The sequence below is a fragment of the Macaca fascicularis genome, chromosome 1 (genome assembly GCF_037993035.2).
Source record: "Macaca fascicularis isolate 582-1 chromosome 1, T2T-MFA8v1.1".
NCBI lineage: Eukaryota > Metazoa > Chordata > Mammalia > Primates > Cercopithecidae > Macaca > Macaca fascicularis.
The window spans coordinates 231,090,856-231,111,437 of NC_088375.1; the positions used below are offsets into that span (position 1 = coordinate 231,090,856).

At 51.9% G+C, this 20,582-nt stretch overlaps 1 protein-coding gene and 1 long non-coding RNA gene across 2 annotated transcripts; both read right to left on the reverse strand.

Annotated features, from left to right (window-relative positions):
• Window position 1: 1 nt before the first annotated feature.
• On the reverse strand, window positions 2-18,603 carry CCDC27 (coiled-coil domain containing 27). The gene is made up of 10 exons (XM_015443565.4): window positions 15,391-18,603; window positions 13,938-14,064; window positions 12,607-12,717; window positions 11,270-11,427; window positions 7,095-7,244; window positions 5,812-5,901; window positions 5,052-5,559; window positions 4,695-4,825; window positions 1,600-1,677; window positions 2-983 (listed from the first exon to the last, which is right to left on the reverse strand). Exons 1-10 carry the CDS (start codon window positions 15,574-15,576, stop codon window positions 597-599), a joined length of 1,926 nt encoding a protein of 641 aa, XP_015299051.4. The 5' UTR covers window positions 15,577-18,603; the 3' UTR covers window positions 2-596.
• A 209-nt stretch (window positions 18,604-18,812) lies between these two features.
• LOC135967517 (uncharacterized) lies at window positions 18,813-20,580 on the reverse strand. Its single transcript, XR_012427201.1, has 3 exons — window positions 20,406-20,580; window positions 19,992-20,136; window positions 18,813-19,313 (listed from the first exon to the last, which is right to left on the reverse strand). It is a non-coding gene; the product is annotated as an uncharacterized lncRNA (long non-coding RNA).
• Window positions 20,581-20,582: the final 2 nt, after the last annotated feature.

Here is a 20,582-nt window from a genome sequence, read left to right on the forward strand (position 1 = left end):
GTTGAGGTGGGATGGTGATGGCTTGAGCCTGGGAGGCCGAGGCTGCAGTGAGCTGTTGTCACCCCACTGCACTCCGGACTGGATGATAGAGAAAGACCCTGCCTCAAAAAAGAAAAAAAAAAAGTCAGCTCTTTATTGATTTCCTTTTTGGCATGGGGCCTTCACAAGCAGGGTGCGCTCTGGCCTTGCTCACGTTTAATATGACGCCCCAGTGGGGTCCTGCCATTAAGACTGCCTGGTCCAAATCCCAGCACCACTGCGAAGCAGGCCTGGGGTCCAGGGGGACTGTTCATCCTTTCCTGCTTGTCTGTTAAGTGAGGATCATGATAACTACTTCATAGTTTGGTTAAAGGAGCCACATTACTTTGATACCAAGAAGGTACTTAGAATGGTGCCTGGCCCAGCAAGCACACCATGACTCAGAGAGGGGTTGATAACACCATTCCTCTCAATCCAGGAGCCCTCCTCCTTTCCAGCCAGTGAGCCATCCCCTTCACAATGCAAGCCAAGACCCGCAGCCCTGCCTGCGGGGCTCCGCCCACCACTGCCATTGACGAATGCTTCCGGGGTGCTCTGTCGCACCCTCACTCCATCCTCTACCCACACTTCTTGAGCGTCAACTCTGTGTGGGTGCTGGTGTACACAGCAGAAACAGCCCAAGCCCCCATGTACTCAGAGCCCGGTTCTACCTCGGTGGGCAGTGGGCAGGGGCCTGGGTGCTTGGCCGCCAGCTGCTGGGACAGACCCTCAGGAGGAGGGGCTGGGCATACCCTGGACTGGGAACTTTCCAGGGCCACGCGGACCTGCTGCTCCGACTCCTGAATCATCTCCTTCTTGCTCTGCAAATCCTCCTGCAGCTGCTTCCACCTCTGCAAGTGGTTCTGGTCCAGTTCCACCTGCTCCTGCAGCTGGCTGACCTTGGTGTCCAACTCTGAGATGACGCGGTCCCGCTTGGTGAGCTTTCTCTCCAGTTTCGACACTTGCTGGGGACATCCGGGGAGGACAAAGAGGTGGGGTCATTTCATCCAACCTGAGTACGTGTGATACCCGTCCACTTTTTCCTAAAAGATGGCCGGCAGCCAGGTACAGTGGCTCACGTCTGTAATCCCAGCACTTTGGGAAGCTGAGGCGGGTGGATCACGAGGTTAAGAGATTGAGACCAGCCTGACCAACATGGTGAAACCCTGTCTCTACTAAAAATACAAAAATTAGCTGGGCGTGGTGACACATGCTGGTAGTCCCAGCTACCCGGGAGGTTGAGGCAGGAGAATTGCTTGAACCCAGGAGACGGAGGTTGCAGTGAGCTGAGATCGCACCACTGCACTCCAGCCTGGTGACAGAGCAGGACTCTGTCAAAAAAAAAAAAAAAAAAGACCAGCAACTCTTGCTGGGTCCCTCCAGTCCAGTCTGGGCCCAGCGATTGCCAGGAGCTTTCTGTGCGGACGTGGGGCCCAGAGACATGTCGAGTGGCATGCTACCTAAGTTAAGGGACTCTGGCTGGGCTGTGAAGATGCTCCAGCCCCGTCTTGCCCTTCACTGACGGGACTTACAGCAAGAGCAGTGGCCTGACTGACCATGTAACGACACCCAGGCTGTCACCTGTCGGAGGAGCTGGTTGTCCTTCTCAATAAGCCCCATCATCTCTTGGTGTTTCTTATCTTCTCGGAGGTTGGAGAACTGGAAGGAGACAGAGGGGTTGGCATGGGGGTCTCCCAGGTTGAAATAACAGACTGAACACTGGCATCTAACTTTTTCCCTTCCCCAAAGCTCACTAAAATAATAGCAGCGGGATTTCTATTGAAGGCAGGGAGAAGAGGAGAAGACTAAAAATATTTTGGAGAGTTTGAAGATGGCTGAGTAGTATCTGACATCCCAGATCCAAAAAAGCCAAGTAGCCGGCAGTAGGGAAAGCAGAAAACAAGCCCAGTTCACACTTGAGTTCCTTAAAGTCTCAGACATTGTCGGTCCGGGTTCTTCTAAACATGGAGACTAAAATGAGGATGACTGGTGGAATGTTATGTCAGAAATGAAGAGCCCTAGGCTCACACCTGTAATCCCAGCACTTTAGAAGGCTGAGGTGGGTGGATCACTTGAGCTCAAGAATTTGAGAGAAGCATGGGCAACACAGATCCTGTCTCTACAAAAAATAAAAACATTGGTTGGGCGTGGTGGCGTGCCTCTGTGGTCCCAGCTCCTCAGGAGGCTGAGATGAGAGGATCATCTGACCCTGGAGAGGCTGAGGCTGCATTGAGCTGTGATCACACTACTGAACTCCAGCCTGGATGACAGAGTGAGAACCCATCTCAGAAAAATAAAAATAATAAAGAAAACAAAAGAAACTCTCCATTAAAATGCCAAAGCAAAGCGCACTGCTCTGCCCAGGGAGCACGGAGTGGTCACCTGTGTGCTCAGAGTCCAGTCAGCTCGAACATTGGAGCAAAGCTCTCAGATGAATGAGAGACCAAAAGCCAACTTCAAAAGGGAACTTGTAACCAGGCGTGGTGGCTCACAGCTGTAGTCCCAGCACTTTGGAAGGCTGAGGTGGGTGGATCATGAGGTCAGGAGATAGAGACCATCTTGGCTAATGTGGTGAAATCCTGTCTCTACCAAAAATACAAAAAATTAGCCGGGCGTGGTGGTGGATACCTGTAGTCCCAGCTACCCGGGAGGCTGAGGCAGGAGAATGGCATGAACCCGGGAGGCGGAGCTTGCAGTGAGCCAAGATCGCACCACTGCGCTCCAGCCTGGGCGACAGAGCAAGACTCTGTCTCCAAAAAAAATAAAAATAAAAATAAAATAAAATAAAAGGGAACTTGTAGGAAATAGGAGTGGTGCAACAAGTTAGAAAACTAACACTATGATGAACACTGTCATCGAGGGAAGAGAAGATACTGCAATTGTGAAACCAAACACGAGTGCACTTCAAAAAACGAGAAAGGGAACATTCAGAGAACATCAGAGTAAAATATTATAACAAAGTGAAAACTCAAGAGCCGTTGATAAAGTTAAGGAAATCTTCAGAAAGTATCTGTAAAACACAAGGAGACAAAAAGGAGGAGCTAACAGATAAAACAAGAGCAGGACAGGAGGTCCAATCGCTAAAAAATTGAGAGGACACGAAAAAACAATAAAACCAAAGAAAATTCCAGAACTAAAGGACATGAGTTTCCAGATGGCCCCTGAGTGCCCGGTACAACAGATGAAAATACGCCCTCAATAAAGCATAACTCTGGGAGGTTTCAGATCACCTGCGACAAATATAGATCTTACAACTCTCCAGAGAGGAACAACCATCCCACAAAGAACCGTGAATGTCTTTGGACTTCTCATCAGCAAACCTGAAAACTGTAAGACAACAGAGGAATGCCTCTGTGATGCTGAAGGAAAATGGTTTTCAGACGGGAATGCTATATCCAACCCAGATGTTGCAAGGGTGTACAGTAAGGACATTTGCCAACATATCATGTCCCCAAAACTTTACCCCCTTTCATCCTTTTTTTTTTTTTTGATGGAGTTTTGCTCTTGTCGCCCAGACTGGAGTGCAATGGTGCAATCTTGGCTCACTGCAACCTCCTTCTCCTGGGTTCAAGTGATTCTCCTGCCTTGGCCTCCTGAGTAGCTGGGATTACAGGCACCCACCACCACACCCGGTTAACTTTTGTATTTTTAGTAGAGCCGGGGTTTCACCATGTTGGCCAGGCTGGTCTTGAACTCCTGAACTGAGGTGATCCACCTGCCTCAGCCTCCCAAAGTGCTCAGATTACAGGTGTGAGCCATCGCGCCTGGCCTCAGTCATCCTTTTTGATAAAACTACTGGAGGATGTGCTCCACCAGAAATAAGTGAACTGGGCAAGAAAGCAAAAGATATGGGATGCAGCCGTTTTCAAGTTGTGGTTTATGAATCTTAGTACTGTTCTGTAAAACTTATTTGAGTGTGTGTGTGTGAGACAAATAACTGTCCCAATGATGTCAGTGCAACATGATTGTGAGAGAATGATATGGGGAGCAGGGTGGATGGAAAGGCTGCCCTTGTGTGTGCTGGGGGGTGACAGGGGAGGAAAAAAGGAAGCATTAAATAATGTTAAGATGGAGAAAAATCTAGAACGGGCATTATGAGCATGCTATTTAGAGATATGGAGATAGATTGATAAAGAATGTGCTGGAAGAATTTAAAATGATGCCTTAGGAGAGGGCAGATGAGAGGGAAGAGGTCAGAGGCTCCTGGTTTTCATGACAGGCCTCGTGGAACTATTTGATCCTTTAAGCGATGTGCATCAATAAATTTGATAAGAATAAAAACTTAAAACACTTAACAAAAACGACAAGAGTGGGCTCAGTGGAGTAGCAGTCTCTCTAAGCACAGAGAGCACCTTCTCACCCCCAGGACTCAGGGGCCAGGAGATGCTTGAGGAGAGGCCAAGAGCACAGTGGCTCATGAGACAGGGACACATGCTTCCAGCCCAGGAGCAGGGCAGAGCTGTGGCTGGACACATGGGCTCCAGCCTCCCACACACCTGGGGGAATCCTGGCGGGGCCGCTCTCAGCCACACAACCCTGGGCCAGCTGCCTGGACGCCCCAGGCTCAAAGTCTCCATCAGTAGATGGGACGGGTGGCGCCTGCCCCGAGCTGCTGGGGGTTAATGAAGTCTGGCCCGTGCTCACGGAGCGGAGGCCGGTACTAAGCGCACGGCCACCTTGTCGGTCATGGCTTGTAGCTGCTGCTTCCGCTCTCGAAGCTCCTTCTGCAGCGTCTCATTTTCCCTATTGATCTTCCGCAGTTGGGATTCTTGGAAATCCAGTTGTTGTTGTAAAGACGCAATCACTCCTGGGCGCAGAGGCAGAGGCGGTGAACAAGAGCAAGCAGGGGCAATGAGGGACCAGAGAGGGCCGGGCCACCGCGCCAGCTGGAAGGGCTCTGCGAGCCTGGGTGAGGCTGCTGACACCTGCCCCTGCTCCAGCTCACTGACCAGAGCAGGCAGCATCTGGGCGTCCCAGCTCCTGGGCCAGGACCCGCTGAGTGGCCAAAGCCCAGTCCCCTGCCAAGGCCCTACCTGTTGCAAGGGAGTATCTGGTCCTGGTGGCCTCCAGGTTGAACTGGAAGTCCAGGATGACCTGCTCGTACTCCTCCAGCTGGGCCAGCAGCTCCTCCTCAAACGACTCGGCCAGGGAGGAAGCACTTCTCCTGGGGATCTCCTCTTCCTCTGGCAGCTCCCTTTCCTCGGAGTCCTCATCCCTGTCCTCTTCCTCCTCTTCCTCCTCCTTGCGTCCCTCCTCATGTACAGCCCCCATCTGGCTCACACCTCCCCTGGCACCTGTGTCCTCCACCCCCTTGGGCTCCCCTTCCAGGCCCTCGTCCTCCTCGCCACCTCCCAGGTCCAGCTCCTTGCCCCTCTCCGGTGCTGCAGACTCCTCCTGCATCTGCGAGATGGGTAGGGCAGGGGCTGGGCAGGGCTGCGGGGCACCCCCAGGGTGGGGAACTCTAATGCTCACGGCGGGGGCACCGGGGAGGACACCTCCTTCCAGGCTGCTGCAGGATCCAGGGAGCGGGGGAGCATCCGCCTGGCAAGGTCACCAACAATGGCCCAGGCACTGCGGCCTCAGTCATGGGTCCTCCCTCTGTCAGGAGACTGCACCTGACCTGTGACTTCAAGGGGTTAACAACCCACCCACCTCACCTGCTCCCCTGGAGTGGGGGCACCCCAGGTCAGGGCTGCAGTGGGGACACGGGGCCTGGGCCTCTTAGCTAAGCAGCCTGGGTGGCTTCTGGGCCGGGGTCCCCCACTGCGTGCCCACTCTCCAGGCAGCCCGTACCTGCTGCCAGTGCTGCAGCTCCTCATCTCTGGAGAAGGCCTTCAGGAGGCTCAGCCTGCCCAGCTTCAGCGAAGCATCTGAGAGCCGCTCCTGCAAGATGCCCCGGGGACCCTCAGCTTTCCATCCCTCCTGCAGCACCCCAGGAACGGACCACTGCCTGTCCTGGAAGGGACAGTGGCCTTTCGTGTCTGGGGAGGGGACCTGCATCCTCCTGCCAAGGGGCTGGGGGATGTGGGTGCTGTGGCAATGGAGGGCACAGGAACCTGTGGATGGGCAACCCTGGGGGGCAGAGGGGCTCTAGGCAGCCCCAGAGCAGCCCCCAGCAAGTGGCCTTGCAGTAAAAGACAAGGCCTTGGAAGTCAGGGAGCCAGCCTTAGACACGCCCACGGTGCATGTCATTGCCTGGGTGCCCCACCCTCAGACACCCACCAGTAGCCTGGGGAGGACAGAGAGTGGAAGCCCCTGGCTGACCACCTTTCCCTGCCCCTGCCCTGTGTGTCTAGGCAGCCTTCCCTTTAGGCATTTAGGGCATCTGGCATGGTCAGAGGCCTTCCCCCTGGTCCCTGCTTCATCTCTGGCCCCCAGCATAAACTCAGGCTGTCTCCTCAGGTATGAAAGAAATCAGGTCTTAGGAAGATCAGGTGGCCACCGCTGGGCACAACACAGACCTGCCACATCCAGTCGTCTGCCCAGACCTAGAGGTGGGATAGCATCCGCACCCCCACCCCACCCCCACCCCCACCCCATCCCCAACCTCACAGCGGGGCTCACAGCCAGAGAGTAGGGAGAGGGGATTCCCGGCCAGGGCAGGGTGGTCCAAGCTACCACTGCCCACGATGCACACGGCCAGGCCCGGGGAATCCGCCTGCAGGGTGGCCTCCATGACCCAGGATTTCAGAGGTTAGCTCAGCCCTCATTTTATAGATAAAGACCCTGAGCCCAGACAGCGCCATGCCTTGCCCCAGGCAGAAAGCAAGTCAGAAACCAGGTGCAGGTGCCTAGACATCAGCTCACAGCTCTCATTTGTCATTTTGCACCTACGTTCGCCTCTCCCCTGCCTGTTGCATTGGCTCATGGCTCTCATTTGTCATTTCATGCCTCTGTTCGCTTCTCCCCTGCCTGTTGATCAGAACCCTGAGAACTGGTCCGCGTTCCAGCAAGGACCTGGTAGGATCCAGGGGGCCTGGGGGTTTGCCAGGGGTCTGTGTGTCACCAGCAGTTTTGGATGCTTTGGAAACGACTGTCTTAGAGCTCTGCACTGTGCCCCGCTGGGGCTGGCTCACCCTCCTGCCTGGGGACATGGACGCCTCTTGGCCTTTGCCTTTGAGGAGGCATTTCAGCTGCATCTTCAGGGCCTCCCTCTCCTCCTGGAGCAGCAGGATCTCCTCGTCTTTCTTCTGAACCTGTATCTCCAGCTCGGACAGGCAGTGATCCTGGGCAGAAAACCAGGGGCAGTCCCCGTGGGCCATGCAGCCACACACTCTTCCCCCAACCTGCCTCCAGCCCACCCAGGAGGAGCAGATCTGCTGTCCTGGGACCCCAAAACCCCACGGTCCCAGGGATTTCAAGATGTGTACTGCAGTAAAGAGCTAGCACTACACATCTGGAGACCAAGATGTGCCAGCTCTTTACTGCAGCCATGCCTGGCACCTCCAGCACCTCTGCACCATCCTAAGAGCAGATCCTAAATCCTCCTCCGAGGAGTTGCAAGGTAGCTTCCCTTTCGGACCTGGCCCGTGGTCTGTCCTTGCACCCCACTATACCACAGGACGCCAGTCTTCTTTGCAGTCCCCACACTTAACTGGCAATACCCTCCAAGCTTCCCTAGGGGCTTGTTGGGGAGCTCCTCAAACTTTTGTTCTCAGAATCTCAACTCCCTCAATTCTTCAAACTTAAAGACAAAAATAAAGATGTTTTCAGGCAAACAAATTGAAAGAATCTGTCACCAGCAGATCTGAACTTAGAGAAATACTAAAGGGAGTTCTTCAGGGGGAAGGAAAATGATCCCAACAGAATATTCTGGAAGGAAAGATAACTAGAAGGTCCCCTAAATGTTTGGAAAGTAAGTGATAGGCTTCTGTGTCGCCAATGGGTCAAAAAAGAAATTACAAAGAAAGCTAGAAACATTTTAAACTAATGAAAATGAACATCTGGACACATCAAAGCTCGTGGGACACAGTTAAAGTTGTGATTAACAACAAATTTACAGCCTTAAAATGCATATAGCGGGAGGGCAATGGAAAATCAATGATCCAAGTATCTATCTCAAGAATTCAGAAAAAGAACTAAAAATTAATCCTATAGAAAGTAGAAGGAATAAAGTTAGGTGCGAAAATTTATGATATAGGGAGAGAGGAGCAAGGGGGAGAGAGAGGAGAGAAGGATAAAGCAAACGTGGCCACATTTAACATCCGGGGAATGGAAAGGTACATGGGAATTTTTATAGTATGAATTCTTACCCCTTTATGCCTGCAATACAAAGTTAAAGGGAAAAAATGTGCAGAAATCACATTTTATCACCCTGGTCATGGTCACCTAAGACACTCTCACGTCTCAAAATAGTTCAAGGACTGCTGGAAAGGAGATCTGATTTCCTGTTGGAGCTGCCGAGTTTACACGATGCCAGCTGCAAACTTGTTGTGGCAGGTGGCTCTCTTGCCACCAAATGAGAAGAGTTCATCTGTGACAGCCCAGACGAAGGCAGAGATGAGATAAAGGAAAGCCTGACGAGCCCCTTGGAGCTCCTGGAGGCAGCCAAGCCTGCAGCCCTTCCCTTGGATGGTTCATGCACATGACCTGGTAAATCCCCTCCCTGCTGCCTGCATGAATAACAACAGCGTATCTGCCTGACTTTTGTCTAAGGGTACACTCAGGCCATTTCTCAGAAATGAAATTGCTTGATTAAAAGGTAGGAACACTTTTAAAGCAGTGAAATCTCTAATAATGTACAGGTAGAGTAGGAGGAGTAAACAAAATGAATATCATGGACCCACAGGAGCAGGAGCTGGGACTGTCAAGCCCCCTTGTGTCTCCATGCAATTATATGACCACCCGCCAGGTCTCTGTGCCCTGCACCAACTCGACAACATTTTGTGACTCATGTCCATAATTTTCATCAAAACTTTACCAGCTTCAAAAGACTGCAGAGAAAGGAAACAGACACTAGAGAAAAATCAACAAAATCTAAAGCTGATTCTAAGAGAAGGTTATTAACACTGATAAAACTCCAGCGAGACCAATGGGGAAAAAGAGAAAGGAGGCACAAGGCAGCCACGTTGGAAGTGAGACAGAGGCTGTCCTTACCCTGCCCACGCTGCCGCATAAAGGATAGTAATTATGCTTGTACTATGTACAGCCTTAGGCTGATACGTTAAAAAACTTATATGAAATAGATGCATTCCTAGAAAAACACAGAACACAAAACTGAAATGAGGAAAAAGAAAATCTGGATATATTTTAAAGGAATTGAATTTGTGATTTCTTTTTTTTTTTTTTTTTTTTTTTGAGACGGAGTCTCACACTGTCACCCAGGCTGGAGTGCAGTGGCTTGATCTCAGCTCACTGAAACCTCCTTTCCCTGGGTTCACGCGATTCTCCTGCCTCAGCCTCCCAAGTAGCTGGGATTACTGGCACCCGCCACCATGCCCAGCTAATTTTTTTTTTTTTTTGTATTTTTAGTAGAGATGGGGTTTCACTATGTTGGCCAGGCTGGTCTTGAACTCCTGACCTCGTGATCCGCCCACCTCAGCCTCCCAAAGTGCTGGGATTACAAGGGTGAGCCACTGTGCCTGGCCTAATTTGTGAGTTTTAAAAGTTTTCCTGCAGGGGCCCAGTGCAGTGGCTCACACCTGCTATCCCAGCACTTTGGGAGTCCAAGGCAAGAGGATCACTTGAGCTCAGGAGTTCGAGGCAAACCCGAGCAACATGGAGAGACCTCGTCTCTACAAAAAAAAGAAAAAAGTTAATGGGCATGGTGGCGTGTGCCTGTGGTCCCTGCTATTCGAGAGGCTGAGGTGGGAAGATTGCTTGAACCCTAGGAGGTCAAGGCTGCAGTAAGCTGGGATCACTCCACTGCACTCCAACCTGGGTGACAAAGTGAGACCTTGTATCATAATAAATTAAATAAATAAATTAAAAACTAAAAGTGCCCCTTTAGATGGAGCCTGCAGTGAGCTCTGATTGTGCCATTGCACTGCAGCCTGGGCAACAGAATGAGACCCTTTCTCTAAATAAATAAAGGCCAGGCGCAGCGGCTCACCCTGTCATCCCAGCACTGTAGGAGGCCGAGGCGGGCAGATCACGAGGTCAAGAGATTGAGACCATCCTGGCCGACATGCTGAAACCCTGTCTCTACTAGAAATACAAAAATTAGCTGGGTGTAGTGGCGCGTGCCTGTAATCCCAGCTACTTGGGAGGCTGAGGCAGGAGAACTGCTTGAACCCGGGAGGCAGAGGTAGCAGTGAGCTGAGATGGCGCCCCTGCACTCCAGCCTGGTGACAGAGCGAGACTTCGTCTCAAAAATAAATAAATAAAATAAGAGTGCTCCTGTGAGGAGTCTCCAGACACAGACTCCTTCAATGGCGAATTCTTCAGAATTTAAGGAAGAAACGGCATCAATCTTATACAAACTCTTACAGAGAATAGAAAAAGAAACAAGGTGCCGGGTGCAGTGGTGCTCCCAGCACTTTGGGGGGCCAAGACGGGTGGATCACTTTAGCCCAGGAGTTCCAGACCTGCCTGGGCAACATGGGGAAACCCCATTTCTACAAAATACAAAAGTAGCCAGGTGTGGTGGTGCACACCTGTAGTCCCAGCTACTTGGGAGGCTGAAGTGGGAGGACTGCTTGGGCTCAGGGAGGTCAAGGCTGTAGTGAGCCGGGATCACACCACCACACTCCAGCCTGGGTGACAGAGCGAGACCCTGTCTCAAATAATAATAAAGAAAAGAAATAAAAAGAAAAAAAGTAACTGTTTTCCAGCCTTTTCTTTCATTTTAATGAAGCCAGAATAACTTTGATACTAAGATTTGATGAGGGAATTACAAGACAGTGAAAATATAGGTCAGTCTTTCTTATAAATATAGATTTAAAAAATGACACTACAATGAATCAACTTGTACAGAAATCAAGCTGGTTATTCCTGTTATGATTTTTATTTAGAATACATTCTCTGAAGTAGAGTCTGTGGGTGCAAAGATGTGTGAATGGCTGGAGGTCATGTGTGCCAGTGAGTCTGAGTTCCATGCCGGCGTAACTGCCACCCACTGGGGTGAGGATGGAGAGGAGTGAGGAGCTTTGTCAAAGCGGGGGGTCTGGAGGTCATTTTAGGCCATGGGGACCTGCTTGATGCAGCTAACCAGATACTAGAACCAGAGCCTGTCAGGGGGCAGGGCTGTCCTCCCAGCCGGAAGCAGAGCGAGGGAGTAGAGAACTGGGATTTGCACCCTCTCCGCCAGTACCTTCTCATGGATGACTGAGAGGTACCAGGGCATCCTCCTTCTCGAGCAGCTCTGGGATGCGACTGAGCTGCTGGTGACCGGACTCAAAGTCTGGGATTTGCTCTTCTTCCTCAAGTAATCGAACTCGCAGGCGCTCTTACTGAAGGGAAGGAGGCGCCCTGTGGCGACAGCAGGGGCCGAATGAGAAGCCAGACCCTTCCCTGCCGAGCTCCTCTGGTGTCCTGGACGACAATGTCCACCCTTCTGAGACTTCCCTCGGAAACCCCTGTCTGCCCAGATCGACTCCGATCTGTCTCCTAGCTCTCGTCACCTCACTTTGGACACAGCGTGATGCTGCTGTGAACACGATGGGGCGCCCACACCCAGCCCAGTGCATCTGCTGAGGGAGTGAAGGAAGGTGTGGAAGCTCCGGCCAAGACACCCAGGACAGAGGAGTCAGAGCTGGGAGTCGGGACAAAGGGGTCATCCTGATGCTGTCCCTGCACACCTGGTTGCTTGTCACCTCCTGGGGCCTTAGTTTCCCCACCTTTTTTTTTTTTTTTTTTTTTTTCTGAGACGGAGTCTCACTCTATCTCCCAAGCTGGAGTGCAGTGGCACGATTTCAACTCACTGTAGCCTCTGCCTAACAAATTCAAGCAATTCTCTGCCTCAGCCTCCCGAGTAGCTGGGATTACAGGTGCCCGCCACCATGCCCGGCTACTTTTTTTTTTTTTTTTTTTTTGTATTTTTAGTAGAGATGGGGTTTCACCAGCTTGGCCAGGCAGGTCTTGAACTCCTGACCTCGTGATCCACCCACCTCGGCCTCCCAAAGTGTTGGGATTACAGGCGTGAGCCACTGCGCCCAGCCCAGTTTCTCCATCTTTAAACTGAGGGGAGGGAGGGGATTCTCCACCTTCCTGAGCCTGAGGGCAGCTGGTCACTGCAGACTCTAGGTTTCCTCCAATTAAGGCAAGAAAGGAAACACGGTGCTGTGAATTTCCTCTTGGTAAATGGAAACAGGCACTCCTGTCTGCGGGAACAGTGTCCTGAGGGGTCTCTACCCACAGTGAGGGATGCACCCATCAGCCTCTGGGTAAGGGCGGAGGGGACAAAACTTTCAACTACGATTTTTCCTAAAGACAAGGGGCCATGGTCCTGGGGGGACTGCAGCCTAAGCTGTCAGGCAAGGCAGGGCTAGTTCTGCATAAGGGAGCCCGGGGGCCTTTCTGTGTGACTCCTCAGGAGGCAGGCAGTCCTGGAAGGGAATTCCACATGGCATAAGCAGCGACCCTGCAAGAAGCAGGCCTCGAGCTCAGGGGCCCAGCAGGTGCAGGCAGAGGCCCTAGGGGCTCCCTCACCATCCAGGTTCATGTCCGAACCCCGCCTGGCCAAGAGCAGGTCCCGGGTGCCCCTCCAGGTCTCCGAGCTGTTGTCAATCTCCCAGGACAAATCGGTCTCGGTGGGTGAACCTGCAGAGTGTTAAAGATGCCATCTGGTGACTGCTGTGGTCTCATCTCCCCAAGAACTCCAGGGCAGACTCTTATTTATCCTTAAGCACCAGGTAGGGGCACAGGCAGCTGTTTTTAATGGATGCATGGGACTGAGCAAGGGGCTGGACCAAAAGGTGGGCTTCATCCTCCTGCCTGCCCTGGTGTCTCTGCCTCAACAGACCCGAGTGTGGCTGAATTTCTCTAGCTGATGCCCCCTGTCCCCTGGAGGGCAGACCCCACTTTCCTTCGGTAAAAACGTGCCCTCCTAAAAGTCGAACAGAAGCTCCCCGACCTCCAGACCAGCCCATCCAAGGCAGACCCTGTTTCCCCTAAACCATCACAAAGCGCCCCAATGGCAACTGCCTATGAGCAGTATGTAGACGCAGACCCCACGCCCAGGACACCATGCGGCCCCTCAGCCTCCTCAGAGACCTGCCCACAACAATCCCTGGTCCTGGAGCCCTGGCCGCCGTGGAGACCCTCTTGCTGAGGCAGAGGGGGGCCTGAAGCCTAGAAAGGTGGCAGCCCTGCTTCTGCCTGATGCCGGCTGAGATTCGTGGACAGCACGGGACCCCCACCCCACAACCCCCACCTTGGCCCGGCTACTGGTCACAGGAATTAAGCTCAAGCTCGCCATCCCTAAGAATGGTGTCTTGTGTGGGGACATGGAACCAGTCCAGGTCCAGGAGCAGATGCTGGGATAAAGCCCTGGCTCTGGGCAGCGTCCCCCAGGTGACCACGGAGCTCGGCAGCTGCCTGCTCTGAGCCTCCTGTTCTCATCAGAGCAGTGAGGGGTTGGACCGGACAGCTGCTGGGGCTCCCCAGGGGCACTGTCTCTAACGAACTATCTGGCTTTATGGGATTCTTTCCTGAAGCTTCCAGAATCTTCAACCATCTCCACTCCCCTAGCCCCTGACCCTACTGAATTTTTAGTGGGTGAGACAATAGAAAAGCAAGAAGTCTGGGGAGACAAATTATAATCACAGTGGCCAGGAGAAGCGGGCCTCCCTCCACCTGCAGCCTCACTGCTGCCCTGGCTCCCTGCGCACAGGGCGGATTTCCAAAGCAGCAGCTGGGGCCACCGTGGAGGCCAACTCTGGTGGCTGGCTGCTCGCAGACTGAAGGGTGCAGCAAGTCCTCCCCAGGCCCCTCGACTCTGACAGGCAGTTTCACAGGCGGCCCTGGTGGGGGGCTCTTACCACAGTAGGACATGGATGTGGCCCTGGTGCTGAACTGGGGGCAGTGAGGACGCCTGGGGAAGACCCTTCGAAGTTCCTCCATTTTGGACATGAAGCTGGTGAGGCTGGTGGCATCCTTGGGTTCACTCTGGCAGAGCGGGGAAAATAAGACAGGTGCAGAAGGTCCCTGACTCTAGGCCAGCCCGTCCAAGGGCAGACCCTGCTTCCCTAAACCATCACAAATCACCCCAGTGGCAGGTGCCTATGAGCAGTATGTGGACACAGATCCCACACCCAGGACACCGTGCTGCCCCTCAGGCCTCCCCAGAGACCTGCCCACGACAACCCCCGGTGCTGGAGCTCTGGCTGCCCACTGAGAGCCTCTTGGGGACCCTGAGGCCTAGATAGATGGGGGCTCTGCTTCTGCCTGACTGCCGGCGGAGATTCACGGACAGGCTCCCCCACACCCACACATGCTGCTGGTCACGGGCACTAAGCTACTTTCCCACTGAGGTTGAAAGGGCCTGCGTGTGTGCAGGCTGCAGTGGTGTGTCCCCTCCGTCCCCTCTCCAGCACACTGGATACTCCAGCACACTGGATACAGCAAGAGCCACGCAGACCCACTTTAGAGACCATAACCTGGCCGGGTGCGGTGGCTCACGCCTGGAATCCCAGCACTTTGGGAGGCCAAGGTGGGCGGATCACCTGAGGTTGGGAGTTCAAGACCAGCCTGACCAACATGGAGAAACCCTGTCTCTATCAAAAATACAAAAAAAAAAAAAAAAAAAAAAAAAAAGTTAGCTGGGTGTCGTGGCACGTGCTTGTAATTCCAGCTACTTGAGAGGCTGAGACTGGAGAATCACTTGAACCCGGGAGGCGGAGGTTGTGGTGAGCTGAGATCGCACCACTGCACTCCAGCCTGGGCAACAAGATTGAAACTCCATCTCAAAAAAAAAAAAGAAAAAAAGAAACCACAGTCCACTAGGTCCAGGCAATGCATTCACCCAGGAAGCTGCCAGGAGCCGGGGTGACCATCTCGGGCTCCCCTAATACACGGTGGCACAGTGTACCTGTCCGGCTGAGGTCCCCTTCCACATTTTCTCCCCTTCACTCTCCTTTTCAAGATGCACGTTGGGAGTCTTGGGGCAAACTGTGCATCTTCTCCCCTTGGCCAACCAGAGACACCGGGAGCCAAGGTCTGCAAGAGGGGAGGACCGGCCCAAAGCAGCTAACCCAGAAGAAGCCAGTGGCACGTGGGGACTAAGGCACCAGGCCCTTCAGAAACGGAGAGGACCTCAGGGCTCTTTCCATCACTAGCGCTCAATTCGTTGCCTGCCTGGAATCCCCCTTTGGTTACCCATCACCAGAAGGCCTGTGGAATGCTTTGTGGGCTGACGGCTCCATGGGTCCTTGGGGAGGAGGAGAAGCAGGTCACCTCAAGGCCCGTGGCAGCCCTCCTCCCAGGACCCCATACCGTCTTCCTGTAGTAGCGGCTGATGGTCTGGACTGACTTGCTGAGCGTGCGTGGCTTTTGGCGCAGTTTCCATTCTGGGCACTCGGCGTCCCGGCTGGCCACGCTCTGGAGGAGTGCCAGGCCCCTGGCCATCGAGCTGGACATCAAACTGTGCCTCTCAGATGGGCTGGCCTCCTTAGGTAACATGAGGCAAAGACCAAGTGAGCTTTGCTGCCTGAATGTGGACCTGAATGAGGACAGGCCCAGCTATTCCCGTGGATCTCTCTTCAGCCTGGCTTGGGGTATTGAGGGGAAAATGGCCTCGAACATGAATCTGCTAGCTGGTCCAGTGGGAGGAGATCAGCTTCCAGAGCTCCAGGTCCTGTAGGCTCCTGGGAGCAGTGGTGGCATCACAGATGTCTCCATAGAAACTGTTATGCAGCAAAAGGGCCCCACGGCTGGATGTGCTGGAGGCCAGTGCTGTGACATCAGGTTTTTGAGAAGAGCAAAGCTCAGTACTGAAGGTTGGCTTCTGGGCTGGGTGCGGTGGCTCACTCCTGTAATCCCAGCACTTTGGGAGGCCCAGGTGGGAGGAATGCTTGAACCCAGGAGTTATTTATTTATTTTAATTAGCCAGGCATGGTGGCACGCACCTGTAGTCCCAGCTCCTCAGGAGGCTGAGGTGAGAGGATCACCTGAGCCTGGGGAGGTCGCGGTTGCAGTGAGCTGTGTTCACGTCACTGCACTCCAGCCTGGGCTACAGAGTGAGACCCTATCTCAAAAAAAAAAAAAAAAAAAAAGTAAAGAAAAGAAAAAAAGAAAAGTCAGCTCCCAAGGACACAGGAGTCCAGCTCAAATCTGTCTCCACGTGCTGGCTTGAAGACAGTAATTGTATTAGAAAAGGTTTAGGGGGTGGGTTCTGGGATTAGAACCATTTGGCGAAGAAATTCCTGGAAGAGAGAGAGAGAAGTCTGGCTCCCTGGGAATGACTTTCCAGGCTTCAAATGCCGACCTCAGGACATCTTTTAGGGAGAGAAAGACAAAACCCCCACTTCCAGAAGCCTTGATTGGGGTCTGAGTGGGAAGAAAGCCTTCTCTGCTTGCTGACTGAAGGAAATTTGAAGGGAACCTGCCCCTCCACACCTGTGGGTATTTCTCGTCAGGTGAAGATGAGAGACTGAGAAAAGAAATAAGACACAGAGACAAAGTATAGAGAAAGAACAGTGAGCCCAGGGGACTGGCACACTCAGCATGCGAGGACCTGCACTGGCGCCGGTCTCTGAGTTCCGTCAGTATTTATGGATCACTGTTTTTACTATCTTGGTGAGGGGAGTGTGGCAGGGCAACAGGGTTATGGTGAGGAGAAGGTCAGCAGGGAAACATGTGAGCAAAGGAATCTGTGTCGTGAATAAGTCCAAGGAAAGGTGCTGTGCCTGGATGTGCACATAGGCTAGATTTATGTTTCACTTTCCACAAACATCTCAGTGTAGCAAAGAGTAACAGAGCAGTATTGCTGCCAGCATGTCTCACCTCCAGCCACAGGGCGGTTTGCTCCTATCTCAGAATAGAACGAATGGTCGGCTTTACACTGAGATATTCCATTCCCAGGGACGAGCAGGAGATGGAAACCTTCCTCTTATCTCAACTGCAAAGAGGCCTCCCTCTTTCTCTCCTCCTCCTCCTCAGCACAGACCCTTCATGGGTGTCGGGCTGGGGGAGGTAGGGTCTTTCCTTTCCCACGAGGCCATATCTCAGGCTGTCTCAGTGGGGGCAAACCTTGGACAATACCCGGCTTTCTCGGGCAGAGGTCCCTGCGGCTTTCCACAGTGCATTGTGCCCCTGGTTAATAGAGAATGGAGAATGGCGATGACTTTTACCAGGCATACTGCCTGCAAACATATTGTTAACAAGGCACATCCTGCACAGCCCTAAATCCATTAAACCTTGATTCTATACAGCACATGTTTCTGTGAGCACAGGGTTGGGGCTAAAGTTACAGATGAACAGCATCTCAAAGCAGAACAATTTTTCTTAGTACAGATGAAAATGGAGTTTCTTGTGTCTTCCTTTTCTACGTAGACACAGTTACAATCTGATCTCTTTTCCCCATAGAAATTCATGACCCCATCCTTTCCAATATGACTTTATAAAAAATATTTACCACCCAAAAATCTCTTTCAGTTTTTTGCATCTAAATATAAAAGTACAAAACAAGCCTAGTATATATTTGAATTTTTTACCTACAGTCATATACCAAATAATGAAATTTTGGTCAATGATAGACCAAATGACAGACCAATACAATGGCAGTGTCTTAGGAATCTAATACTGTATTTTGGCCGGGTGTGGTGGCTCATGCCTGTAATCCCAGCACTTTGGGAGGCCGAGGCGGGCGGATCACAAGGTCAGGAGATTGAGACCATCCTGGCTAATACGGTGAAACCCCATCTCTACTAAAAATACAAAAATTAGCTGGGCATGGTGGTGGGCGCCTGTAGTCCCAGCTACTTGGGAGGCTGAGGCAGGAGAATGGCGTTAGCCCGAGAGGCGGAGCTTACAGTGAGCCCAGATTGCACCACTGCACTCCAGCCTGGGCAACAGAGTTAAGACTCCGTCTCAAAAAAAAAAAAAAAAAAAAAAAAAAAAAAAAAAGAATCTGATAGTGTATTTTCACCATACCTTTTCTGTGTTTGGGCATGTGTAGATACACACATACTATTGTGTTCCAACTGCCTACAATACTCAGGAACATGCTGTACAGGTTTGCAGCCTAAGCAACAGGTATAGCATATAGCCTAGGGGTGTACTAGGCTGTAAACCACCTAGGTTTGTGTGAGCACACAGTATGATGTCTGCAGGATGATGAAATTGCCTAATGATGCACTTCTCAAAACATATCCCTGTTATTAAGTGACACATACTGTGTTTTAATAAGAAATAAAGCACTTTTACCAGCCTCAAATACTGAGAAAGAATTCTTGCTTTGCCGATTTCTCTTTTGGCGATTATTTTGTAGTCTTCCACATGCAATTTCTAATTGTTTTGGGGACTTGGACCACAGGAAATGTTGTCACATTGGCCTGAGGTCCAGCGTGTTTGAAAATCACATGTATTGTGCTTTGTTTTTACATTGGTCTCTGAAATGCTGTTCAGCAGACTCCTCGTCTATTAAACCACTCAAGTCGATTTCTGGTTCAGTTACCAGAAACTCATGGTGACAGTTTGATCGATAGAGAAGCCAATATTAAATAGAAAGCTTATCTTGGGGCCGACATTCAATCTATAGAAACAAATCAAAGCTTCTAGTCTTGTCACTTCGTGTGAAAATGGCTAGATTTCCCCCAGATCTAGAAGGTATGTTTGGAGCTGGCTTAAATGCGGGCCAGTGGCTGTGGGCGGAGGATTACCTAGGTGCTGAGGCAAGAAACCGAAGGCACAAACTGTTTCAATATAATAAAGAAGATAGAATAAGAATAGTCATAATACAGATTAGATATAGAGATGATCATGAACAATTATCAATCATTATTATAAACATTTTAATCATTAGCTTTTAATATTACTCTTTGTTGCATTACCAACATAACCTAGAAGTAACCGGCAGGTATAGGGTCAGGTGCTGAAGGGACATTGTGAGAAGTAACCTAGAAGGCAAGAAGTGAGCCTTTTGTTACGCCTGCAATAAAGGCCGCTTGAGGGCTCCTTGGTCAAGCCGTAACGCCAGTGTCTGGGAAGGCCCCTGTTACTTAGCAGATCACGAAAGGGAGTCTCCTTTCCTTGGAGGAGTCAGGGAACACTCTGTACCCCCAGCTTCTTGTGGAAGGCTGGATATCATCCAGGCCTGCCCGCAGTCACCCAGAGGCCTAAACCCCTCCCTGTGGTGCTGTGCTTCAGTGGTCACGCTCCTTGTCCGCTTTCATGCTCCTCCCGTACTCCTGGTTCCTCTTTGAAGTTCGTAGTAGATAGAGGTAGAAGAAATAGTGAAAATCTTAAAGTCTTTGATCTCTCTTGTAAGTGCGGAGAAGAAAACGCTGACGTATGCTGTCTTATCTCTCGGCTTAGGCTACCTAAAAGGGAAGGGCCCCCTATCCTGTAATCATGTGACTTGCTTCACCTTGTCAATCACTTAGAGGATTCACCCTCCTTACCCTGCCCCCTTGTCTTGTATGCAATAAATATCAGTGAGCCCAGCCATTTGGGGCCACTACCGGTCTCCGCGTCTTCATGGTAGTGGTCCCCCAGGCCCAGCTGCTTTCTCTTTATCTCTTTGTCTTGTGCCTTTATTTATTACAATCTCTCGTCTCTACACACGGGGAGAACACCCGCTAAGCCCCGTAGGGCTGGACCCTACTAGTGGCACCCGAAAATGTATCTCGGAAGCGAGGCAGCCCTGGAAGTCTGGCCATTGCGGGGGGCAGAGTGTGTGTGTGTGTGTGAGCTACAGGTATCTCCTGCTGCGTCCTCATTTCCCAGAGCAAGGAGTGGGTGGGCCAGTGTGAAGTGAGGGCGGAGTGTGAAAGGCACACGTGCGTCTATTTGCTACCTAGGCCTAGGGGTCGTGTGAGCTCAGCATCCCGCGCCTGGGCCCACACCTCCCACAGGTGTTGTGTCCTTGTACTCACGGAAAAGCAGCCTGGGCCTTCAGGGTCTTTGCTGATAAAACTTGTGCCTGTAGTCCCAGCTACTCGGGAGGTTGAGGCAGGAGCATCGCTTGAACCCGGGAGGCAGAGGTTGCAGTGAGCCGAGATAACGCCACTGCACTCCCACCTGGGTGATAGAGGGAGACTCTGTCTCAAAAAAACCCAAAAACCAAAAACAAAACAACAACAAAAACTGAGTGGAAAGTCAAACACTAACAAGCCTAAGATTTTTGGTTACGGTAAAAAAAAAAAAAAAGTTGTAAATTGCAGAGTCAATTTTATGTTCTTAATAAGAAAATAAAACCCTCTTGCCAATCGGGGAAATCCTGTGGGGAGAGCGACTCCACTTGGAAATAAGGGGCCCAGAGAAACCGCCTAAGGTGGGGCGGTCAGCACCTGGGTGCACTTGCATCTGGTACCCGTCAGATCTCCACGCCCCGCACAGGCTCCGCCCCCACGCCCAAGACCCCGCCCCTCGGTCGGAGCCCCGCCCCGCGCCCTGAACCTCCTTCGACTAGGCCCCGGCTGTGCACCGAAGGTCCCACCCCTATCCTCGCCCTGCTCTGCCCCCGC